We start from the raw sequence: 12,106 nt of genomic DNA on the forward strand, positions 1-12,106 counted from the left end.
TTTTCTTTTCTCCTTTTCTTTAGGAATGTCGTATGTCTTCCTTTATGAGTCTTTCTTTAGAGATTTTTCTCAATATTCAAATTACCACATCTGATTTTTTAAGATACCACATTGTGTTAGTGAGGAACAGAAAGCATGTGCGTATCTTATCCTATCAATTACCAATTGCAATTTCATATCTTGCTTTTCAGTCTGATCCTCACTCAGACTTGTGAATGATGAAGTAGTTTTCTGAGAGCATCTCAACTTGGGACAAACACACATGCTATCTCCAGCAGGTCCACACCTTGGATGGGGATAAAAACTTCTCTTCCAAGCACTACTGGCAAGGTGGAGTTTAACCACCTTCTGTAAAGTTCACCTGACGAACACTTGAGTGGTTACATTGGATGTCATTTCATTAACTTAATGGAGTAGACATCATTCACTATCCTCCCTATCTGTATTCTAAAAATACTAAATTTCTTTTTCTTGTAGTTCACAAAGGCTAGGATCTCCATGTGTCTGTGATCATAGTTTATATCCTTGGGTCATTAATGTGTAACACGGTGCATGAGGAATACCAAACACCTAACAAATATTGACCAAAGGAAGAAAATGAATGTTTGTGTTAACGCATAAATAAATGAATAAATAAACAAGGCCACTGAATAATTCCTCTGGTGTTTTCTTCGCTACTGTTTAAATCTCCATCTTCTCTCTCTCCACTGGCTACTTCCACTCAAATATTTCTCATACTAAATCAACCTGTCTTTGTGCATTAAGCCACTGACATATACGTCTCCTTCCAATCACCCACAAATTTTAAAAAGTATGGTCTAAACTTACTGTGCCTACTTACTTCCTGTTTATTTCTTAATCACTCCAGCTGTTGCTTTCCCCACTCCATTGAAATGACAATTGTGAGAAAACGCAAAACATCTTAATTACTAAGTTCCATGATCACTGTTGCATCTGCTTTCAAACAAAATTTACACTTCATTTAACCTCATTTCATACTAGGTCATTATTAAAACTGTATTCTAGTGGCTTCTTAGATACTACTTGCCCCTGGCTCTCGTAATATCTCTGATTTTCTTTTCTTTTTTTTTTCTCAGTGGCGTTTTTTCTTTGATATTTCTTTAACATTGATATGTAGCCGTAGAGCTACATTCCTCTTTTATACTCTCTCCGTGAATCATCTCATCAATTTCTAAGATTTCTGTAATTACCTAGCTACACGTGGTAAGCATATCAATATGTCCACCCAGGCTCATCTCCCTTCTGATTTCAGACACATATTTATTGACATATTACTTGATAGCTCCATTTATGATGTCACATGTTGCTAAAATTCAGGTTCTAAACAAATTATCTGTCACCTCTGTACTTGTACAAATCCGAAAATTCCACCACTCCTGAAAAGACTGCTTTTACTACATTGTACTCTTTGTGTTGGTATCACTATTGATCTAGAATAGAAACTTTCTATTTCCATCTAGAATAGAAACTTTCTATAGAAACTTTCAGAGTCAGCTTTGATTTTTTTCTTTTCTTCAACCCTCACATTTAATTTTCATCCTCTTACTGTGGCTTCTCGTTATCCAGTTCATCACACTTGCTTTAGCACTCTTCCTAGAACAAAGATCCAATTACAACTTTGGTTTTTAAAACACCTTTGGTAACTTGACTTTAACATGTCCTCTTGTACTAGTCAGAGATCTCCGAAGAAATAGAACCAATCGGATGTACACACACACACACACACACATATATATACACACACATACACACATATGTATAGAGAGGGAGAAATATTTGTTTTAAGGAATTAGCTCATGCAGTTGTGAAGGCTAGCAAGTATAAAATTTGCAGGACAGGCCAGCAGGCTGAAGACCCAGGAAAAGTTATAATTTGAGTCCGAAGGCAGAATTCCCTCTTCCTCCCGGGAAATCAGACTTTTTTTTTCTATTAAGGCCTTCAACTGATTGGATGAGGACCATTCACATTATGGAGGATAATCTGATTTACTCTAAATCTACTAATTTAAATGTTAATTTCATCTAAAAAAATACTTTCACAGAAACACCTAGAATGCTTGATCAAATATCTGGGTACCCTGGCCAAGCTAAGTTGATGCATAGAATTAACCATCACACCTATTCATAATGTTGAGGACTATTTATACACATACACACACACACACGCACTGTAAGTGTTGATTAGATTGAGCAGACCATTTATACTTGTGCACTTATTATTCACCTCATTTACCTTACATATTTTAAGAAATCAGTATCTATTTGCTGATTGACTGAATGGAAAGAATGAATGAAACAAAGAAACACGTGAAAGGAAGGATTTAGGTATCTTGGTCACACAGCATGAAGTATCTTTCCTTCTTATTCCTTTCTCAGCTTCATGAACCTATTCTTCCAGATTGAAATCATACATCACTTTCTGCATGTCACATTCTTTGAGCTCACACCTCTCTCATGTTTTCTTTTGTACAAAATATCTGCCATATATTGCATAAGTTTAATTCTTTGTTAGATGCCTCTTCAGGATGATTTGAATGATACCATCACCTGCTTTTATCCTTTCACTATTCTGGGGCCTCATTCTCATTTTATTTCTTTTACTTCTTCCCCCACTTCTTAATCCTTTCTTATTCTCTTCACTGCCATTTCCCAGCACCATGTGTCATATTTAATAGCAATCACCTCTGTAATCCAAAGGGAACCAGCTAGACATATGATACCGCTCTATAAGGGTGGCTTTAATTTCAGAGAGAAAGTGAAGAGCTGAGATTTTCTGTTCTTAATGATTAAGATTAAAGATACTTTTCAATATGATTAGGATGGCCTGTTTTTACCACTGAAGTACATTTTAGGTTAGGCTTTTCATTGAACAGAGGTTTTAATATTTGGTGATTGTTACCAACCTTCCAATAACTGGATGAAAGCCAAAGACATTCTCCTGGGAAACATACAGTCAAGTTTTACATTAAATTTCAGGGGGTTCAAAGAGTCCTCAGTGTTCATGCACCCCATAGTGTATTATTCTTAATTCCCAGGGTCTACAGGTATATATAAAGTTACTCAGACCTTTTTTGTAAGAATGAGAGATGGTAAGAAAATGTGTATTGTCCTTGTTCTTCAGGAATTTTGTGCAGATATTTAAAGTTTTGTGCAATAGCTTTGGAAGCCTGTGTCCTTAAGTCTTATTTTTTTTCTGGGAGATGGCTACCTATGCTTTCATCCTATAGTCATCAATTAATTATAAGAATATACAAAGAACTCAAACAAATTTACAAGAAAAAAACAAACAACCCCATCAAAAAGTGGGCAAAGGATATGAACAGACACTTCTCAAAAGAAGACATTTATGCAGCCAACAAACACATGAAAAAATGCTCATCATCACTAGCCATCAGAGAAATGCAAACCAAAACCACAATGAGATACCATCTCACACCAGTTAAATGGCGATCATTAAAGTCAGGAAACAACAGGTGCTGGAGAGGACGTGGAGAAATAGGAACACTTTTATATTGTTGGTGGGACTGTAAACTAGTTCAACCACTGTGGAAGACAGTGTGGCGATTCCTCAGGGATCTAGAACTAGAAATACCATTTGATCCAGCCATCCCATTACCGGGTATATACCCAAAGGATTATAAATCTTGCTGCTATAAAGACACATGCACATGTATGTTTATTGCGGCACTATTCACAATAGCAAAGACTTGGAACCAACCCAAATGTCCATCAATGACAGACTGGATTAAGAAAATGTGGCACATATACACCATGGAATACTACGCATCCATAAAAAAGGATGAGTTTGTGTCCTTTGTAGGGACATGGATGCAGCTGGAAACCATCATTCTCAGCAAACTATCCCAAGAACAGAAAACCAAACACCGCATGTTCTCACTCATAAGTGGGAACTGAACAATGAGAACACATGGACACAGGAAGGGGAACATCACACACTGGGCCTGTTGTGGGGTGGAAGGAGGGGGTACGGGGGAGGGATAGCATTAGGAAAAATACCTAATGTAAATGACGAGTTAATGGATGCAGTACACAAACATGGCACATGTATACATATGTAACAAACCTGCACGTTGTGCACATGTACCCTAGAACATAAAGTATAATAAAAATATAAATAAAAAAAGAAAAAATAATAAGAATATCACTGTAAAAAAAAGAAAAAAGAATATACTCTATCTGTTACAAATTGCTAGCACTGTATTTTTTCTCATGAGGCAAGAGGAAATACAGGTTAGCAGGGCATCTTCTTTTAAAAATAGAAGTTGCAAACATAATTGGCTTCTGGAAAGTATGAGATTTTCTCTTTCTCTCTAGTAATATTCTTTCTGTAAAATGCAATCCTCTTGGTCCTATCTATACACTCTGGATTAGGTACATACTAGGCTACCAGGACACTCAGCTCTTGCAAACAGCACTAAATACTAACTAATTTAGGTTATGATTGTGAACAGGTAGAAGTCTCTGCTGTGAGCAGATAGTGTGTGGATGCTGGTGGACCAAAATGTTTGATTTGGGGTAGATAAAATGGAAAAAAGAAATATCTGTTTAATATGTATTTTTTGATATGCATAGCTCTCATCATGGGCAATATTACATGTTCAGAAATTTGGATCAGCAATCAGGTGGAACTAAGAAAGAGCTGTTCTCATTGTACCTGGCATATACACTGTAATTTGCTTCAGACTCCACCACTCTCTATGGCCCTCAATCCATCATAAATGACAGCTGCCATTGATTATCACAGATACCTCTTCTTTTCATCTAGTATAGTAGAGCAATAATTTCCAATACCCATGTATATGTAAAAAATGGCACCATGAAATACAGAAAGACCCTATATATCATTATATATTTCTTGGGAGCAACTGAAAGTTGTCTCTTATTTAATATGCAAGCAGAATGCATCTTCATCAAGTTTATTATCATTTATTTTACATACAATTTGCTTCACTCACTAATGTTATCTCTCTTTGCCCATATTGGCATGTGATTTGCCACTTTTTTCCTAAGGTCCTCTTCACTTTTTCACCTTCAGCATCCTGAAAGTGCTGCTAAATTGATTTTTAGTATTTGTTATAGTCTTATTTTATTTCAATGCTTAATAATCAATGATTTTACACTTTTCTGTAAAATATTAACAATTAAAACAAACTAATGAAGTGATGTTATCTATGTGGTTATTTACAAGTATTTACATAATAAGCTCAGTTAAAAGAACCTGGAGGGATTATTGGCTTCAGCCTATTGCCTTCATACGGATTTAGCAAACAGTAATAATCACAACAGCAATAGCAACAACACAACAGCATTTCTTTGGGTTATTTTACAGATTACAAAATACCCTCATGTGCATTTTATGTAATTACATGAAGTCCAGAAATGCTGACATAGTATATTTTCTGTGTCTTAAAATAATTTTAAATAAAGAGCATCTAGCAAGGGAGAACTCCTCCCCTCGATCACTACTGGGAGGCTGGACATTATACAAATGGGCAGTATCTACTGGGCTGCTCAAGGAGGCATCAGCAGCTGCTTCCGCTTGTAACAGCATTTTGTTCCTGAGAGAGTGTGAGAGTAAAATCCAGTGCCACAAAGTTCTAATGTTGAGGTGGGGCCACGTGACCACACTGCTTTCTTTTGTACTGTCAGACCCGAAAATCCTGCTTGTGGGGAATGTGTGATGTCGTCTTACATGGACACTAGCCATCTGTACTTCATTTTCAACTTTCACAGCATCAGAACTATGAATTTACAACTCCATTTAGTATTTTTTTCATTGTGTAAATATGGGAGGGTAGGTTTTGAAAGCCCCTACGTTTTACAGTATTGAAAATTCCAAACTAGAGTATCTAAAAGGTTTCTGTGTTCAGAAAGCAATTTGAGTGGTTGTCTTTGTTAGTAGGCACTTCCTACAAGTGAAAAATATGAGAATTTCATTTATTTATGTAAACATAGATAGATAAACAAATAGATAGATAGAGGTTAAGCCCTTGCCATGCATATAACACCTGTTTGACACTATAAATGAAAGAAGTATAAGGAGGAAATTTGCTGAAGACAAAAGATACATAGTTCTGTGTATTTTCTATGCTGAAGCATTTCCATGTGTTTATAGAAGTGAGAAATCACATAGTTCTGGATGATCATGAAAAGAAAAAGGAGGAGGAAGCAGTAAGAGAGAATTCCCAGCAGAGGGAGGCATATTGATTATGAAGATAAATTTGTACACTGAGTGCTTAATTAGAATATTCTGTTACACAAAGAGACAGGCAAAGATGACAGTACGTTGATACTTCAAAAAATAAATTAACTTTTCAATGGTGAAAGAATAGTTTTCTAAGAAAGTAATTCAATGACACGTTTTTTGGTTCTTTTTTTGCAGATATTATGCTTTTCATTGAAACAATGATTATTGCTAATAGTTATTTGAATTCCACATATTTGTGCCTTTTGTGCACTTTCCAGAGACTAAAGTCATTCCTCAACAGTTCTGCTGTACAATGGTCAGCTACATAAACCTCAGTTAGACATGAACTATCCAGCAGATTTAAGGGTTATATTTCAATGTGGGATTTGAATTGTAATTATCCATCACACTAGAAAAATAATAGTTCTAATCAACCTGTCTTTATTACCACTTTCATCATAATTTTAACTGCTCTGTTTTTATATAAGGTTGCCATTGCCACCTGGGGCTTTTTCAGGACTCTGGAAGAATCAGGAAGCATTCAAGCATTTATACTTTGAAAAATTTCCTGTAAGAAATTTGATATGCTTTTTTATCTTTTTATGTACTTTTCTATAATTCTTGCCTATTAAACTGAGAAACTTGCTCCTAGAATCGTAGATCAAAAAGAAACTTTTAAAGGTTATCTGGACCGGTTTCCAGCTCCCAGGAATAAGAATGCCCAACTCATAATTATCTAAATAAGTCAATTTTATACTTATTGTCAGTCTCTAGACATAGAAATTTCTTGGTTTTTCTTAGCAGCTTTTCCTAGAATTTAATAGTCCTCAGTATCAGGACATCAGGACATTATTTGTTACACAAAAATGTTGTTTGGACTTTCTATATTGTTTCCTCTACCTGATTCCTCTGTATCAACAGACAGAGAGTAACAAATCAGAATTATATAATGTCATTAAGACCCTTTAACCTCTTACCTCTTATTGGTTATATGAGCAAATTCCGTTCAGCTTGCCCAGAAGTTGTATTTTTCCATTTCTTTATTTTTGACACCATTTCTTGAATGTTCTCTGAGCGTTCTATTTTTAAATCTTATTTTAAAAATACAGATATAGGACAGAAACAGTGTACTCAAAGCCCAACACCCAGTGTCCTAGACAACAAAAAGTGCCTTCCTGTTTCACATTCTGTCGTCATGTGAAACTTGTTACTCTATACCGTGGTGATGTGTGTTATGTTTATAACAGCACTTCATTAATAAAACACATCAGGGTCTGCTCACATCATCTTTTGGTTGTCCCTCTACTTACACCCCCCACCCCTACCGCCTAACCCCAACAGGGACACCTGGTTCTCATTTTTCACTAAGTAAAATTCTGAATGAACAGAATTTCACTAAAATTTTGCCAAAGTATTTAGCATTTTATCTTTATTATTTGTTAGTGAAGGAAAGATAACCTAATCATCCAGACAAATGACAAGAATTAAAATAACTTTCTTTAGGAAGAAATTGCAGCATTGAATGAACTCAATAGCCAAGATTAAACATCCCCTGATAGAGTGTGGCAGGGAAGATTTGTCAGTGTAGTTGACTCCAGTAAGCCCAATCTATCTGCATGGTGGGCCACAGTTAAATCATCAGAGTGCAGGTGGTGAGATCATTGATTATAGCCTGACAATGGCAAATGATATGTGCATGTGGTATTAACATGATCACCTTTAACACTAAAAGCTCCCTCAAAGCCCCTGTTTATGGCTACACTATGTGAAGTGACTCTGTACTCTGTCTTTTTACCTGATCTCAAACCTATTATTTGAGGAATTAATAACAGCACAGAAGGGTTGAGTAATTTCCCATAAGTTCACATAGGTGAGAAGTGATGCAACTGAGACGAACCAAAATAGTCAGGCTTGAGAGTTCATACCCTTAACTACTACTCTAGGTTGCCTCTCTAACATTAATAAAAGTATTAATTGCAGTAAAATTATTGAGAGCTCATGATGTGCCAGAGTCTGTTCCTCTTTCACTTGTATACACTGTTTCATGCGTGCTTCACAGAAGCCTTAGAAGGCACAGCTCATTTTCCCATTTAACAGATGAGAATACTGAGTCTCAGAAATTCTAAGAAACACAATAGTGGCTTTCCAGGATTTGTACTAAAGTCCATGCTAATAAACATAGGTATCAAAATAACTCAGAAGCATAAGGAAAAATAATATTCATTTTTTCTACTTCTTATTCTTTATTATTCTTATTCTACTGTCATTTCTAGACCAGCAACAATGTTTTACTTTGAGTGACTAAAAATTAAATTTCATACTTACTATTAAATTTCACTGAAGCTTGAGTCCAATCCTAACCTATATTAATAAACTAGTGCTGTACTGGGAAATTATTCACTGGGAACTTTAAAGCTTTTAAAAGTTAATACAATTAAAGAAGAAATGTATCAAAGAATTACTTTGCAATATCAAAGTATATTAGAATTAGTATTAAGCTATTACTTCTCCATTAAAAGAAGAAATTGGATTTATAAACTTTACAACTCTATATTCAAACACTTAAACATTTCTAAAAACACTTCTTATTCTTGGCTGTTAAAGGAGCAAAGAGATTCTAGTACAGTTTCCAGATAAAAAGTAGTGTAATTTCCTAGTCTAGTTATGAAAAACAGCAAACGTTCACAGTAAATCCATTTCTATTACATTGTATATTTTACGAAGTTTAAAATGATTATATTACTTAATGGTACATGCTAATCAAATATTATTTTTTCTTGTTTTCAGGGATATTATGATACCATGGACGCTGGTTACATGGATGAAGAAGGCTATGTGTATGTTATGTCTCGAATGGACGATGTAATAAATGTTGCAGGTCACAGAATTTCTGCAGGTGCCATTGAAGAGGTATTGATGAATATTGGTATTCTATTCCAAGTAGTGTTTAGGCACAGAGCTGCACTGAAGACAATATTGAGATTATTTCACTTGGAAAATTACCACACCCTTTATTTGCAGCAGAGGTTAGGTTACTCTTGTATCTCTCTCACCTCACTTTCTCTTTTTTACATATCCATAATCCCTATACTCCCACATCTCTGGGTGGTAGTGAAGAGTTTTAAACACTTACATATATTTTTTTCTTTATGGGATACACTGTGTACATTTGTCTCTTAATACTTGCTGCTTAAATGTCTCTAACTTCTTGATTTACTCATGTTTAATCATCAGGTTTGCATAAGGTCTTTAAGTGGTGTGGGATTAAACGTTTTATTGTACTCTTAAATCCTGAGAATTTTTTTCCAATGTAAGTCACATAAAGTCTCCAGAAGAGGTTTTTAAAAATGTTTTAAAAACTTACTCCTATGGAGTAAAATCTACATTATTGTTATACAGTACTGTGAGTAGTTATACTAATACAATTTCTTGTAACCATCACCAGAGAAAGGATACGATACAATTTCAGCACTGTCAAAGAATTCTCTCACAATGTCACCTTCGTATTCTGACTCTCGTAACCCTTGTTTTTGTCTCCGTTCCTATGTTTTAACCTTCTCTCCAATTTTATATAAATAGATTATACAGTATTGTAACCTTTGAGACTGGGTTATTTCATTTAGGAAAATATATTTTAGATCCTTCCAAGTTGTTGCATTTATTAAGAATTTGCCTTTTTATGTTGTTGTATAGAATTCCACCGTGTGGCTATACTAACAAGTTTATGTATCCATTCATCCATTAAAGGACAAATGGGTTATCTCTAGTTTGGAGCAGTTATAAATAGGGCTGTTATACACATTCAAATACAGGTGTTTGTGTAAAGAATGTTTTATTTCTCTATGATAAATACCTAAGTGGGTTTGCTGGGTTATGTGTTAAGTGTATGTTTAAGGTTGTGAGAAACCACCAAAGTGTTTTCCCGTGTTACTGTGCTATTTTACCTAGCCACCAGCAGTATTTAAGGGTTTATAATTTTCCCCATTCTTTCTAGAACTTGGTAGTGTCATTACTCTTGATTAAACCATTCTACTAGGTGTGTAATAATATCTCATTGTGCATGTGATTTGCATTTCCATAAAAACTAATGATATTAGGCATCTTTTCACAAGCTTATTTGCCATCCATGTATCTTTTTTGATGAGATAGTTGTTAAAATCTTCAGCCTATTTTCTTTTTTATTTGGATTGTTTCTTTTTTATTGTTTAGTTTTTTAAGTTCTTTATATATTCTATATCCAAGTCCTTTATCTGATGTGCAGTTTGCAAATTTTTTTTCTAGTTTCTGATTGATCTTTTTATTTTGTTAGAAGTGCCCATAACAGAGAAAAAAAATGGTTTTCATTTTGATGAAGCCTAATTTATCATTTTTTCTTTTACAGATTATGATTTTGGTATTGTATATAAAAACTCTTTCCTAACTCAGCATCACAAAGATTTTCTCTTGTTTTCATCTAAGAATTTTATAGTTTTATGTTTTACATTTAGTTTTATTGTTTTAATTTATATCATTTTAAATTTAAATTTGAGTTAGTTTTTTAATATAGTGCAAGGTGTAGGTTGATACATAATTTTTTAAGTGGATGCCAGTTGTTCCAGCATCATTTGTTGAAAAAAAACTGCCCTTTCTCTGTTGAATTGCCTTTGAATCTTTGTCAAAATTCAGATGATAATATTGGAGTGGGTCTGTTTCTAGAATATCTTGTCTATTTCATTGATCTATGTGTTTATGTTTTTACCAATACTATACTGTCCTGACACTGTAGCTTTGTAGTATATTTTAGAGTTGAATAATGTGAGTCTTCCATATCTGCTCTTTTTTTCAGTCTTGTTGTAGCTATACTAGTTCCTCTAGGTATTCCACATACACATTTGAATAAGATTTTCTATAGGTACAACAAACCCATACATAAATTTTGATTGAGATTGTGTTAAATCCATATATTAATTGGAAGAAAATTGCTATTTCAAACTTACTGAGTTCAAGCCATGAGTTTTGTAGATTTCTTTCTTTAGGACTTCTTTGGTTTGTTTCTCTAATAGTTTGTAGTTTTTAGCATACGAATTCTGAACAAGTTTTGTTAAGTTTATACTTAAATCTTTAATTTTTTAGCTATTGTAAATAGTATTTTTTAAAAACTTTGGTTTCAAATTTTTCATTGCTAGTGGATAGAAATAACTACTGACCTTTTTGCAGACTGATGTGTAACCTATGATCTTGTTTAATTTGCTTGCTAGCTCTAGCAGTATTTTTGGTAGACTTGTTGAGACTTTCTGTGTAAACAATTACGTTACATGTGAATAAAAACATTTTTATTACTTTCTTCCCTATTTGAATGGTTTTTATGTCTTTTTCTTGCCTTTGGAACTGGCTAGAACTTGGGGTAGGATGTTGAATAAGACTAGCAAGAGCAGACACCCTTGTCTTGTTCCTGATCTTAGGGTAAAGGCAAGAATGGACCTAACTGTAGGTATTTCTGTAAATATATACTTTATCAAACAGAATAAATGTTTTTTTATTTCTAATTTGCTGAAGTGTTATTTTTAATTATGAATTAATGTTGAATTTTATCAAATGCTTTTTCTGCCTCTATTGATAAGAACATGGTTTTTCTTTTTAACAGTGTTATGTGAATTACATTAAATAATTTTCAGCTGTTGAACTAGTCGTGCATTCCTGGGACAAATTTTACATTATTCCAATGATTTATTGTTTTTATACATTGATTTGTTTAATCAATAGTAATTTTCCTTATTCTGAAATATACTGTTTGTGGTAATCATGTAGTCTTTCTTTTCTTTGAATCATGTTTGAATCATTGATCTTTTTCCATGTTTTCATTTTTAATCTATCTGTATTATGTTTCATATGGACAGCA

General features: G+C 34.0%; 1 protein-coding gene across 1 annotated transcript in view; it reads left to right on the forward strand.

The window, feature by feature from the left end:
* Window positions 1-12,106, forward strand: part of ACSS3 (acyl-CoA synthetase short-chain family member 3) — a 171,857-nt gene that overhangs the window by 141,597 nt on the left and 18,154 nt on the right. Inside the window, exons 12-13 of the mRNA XM_011934117.1 lie at window positions 6,717-6,798; window positions 9,016-9,138. Of these exons, the coding sequence (XP_011789507.1) occupies window positions 6,717-6,798; window positions 9,016-9,138 (205 nt within the window). The remainder of the gene's footprint in view (window positions 1-6,716; window positions 6,799-9,015; window positions 9,139-12,106) is intronic.

Source organism: Colobus angolensis, unplaced genomic scaffold (genome assembly GCF_000951035.1).
Source record: "Colobus angolensis palliatus isolate OR3802 unplaced genomic scaffold, Cang.pa_1.0 Scaffold131, whole genome shotgun sequence".
Lineage (NCBI taxonomy): Eukaryota > Metazoa > Chordata > Mammalia > Primates > Cercopithecidae > Colobus > Colobus angolensis.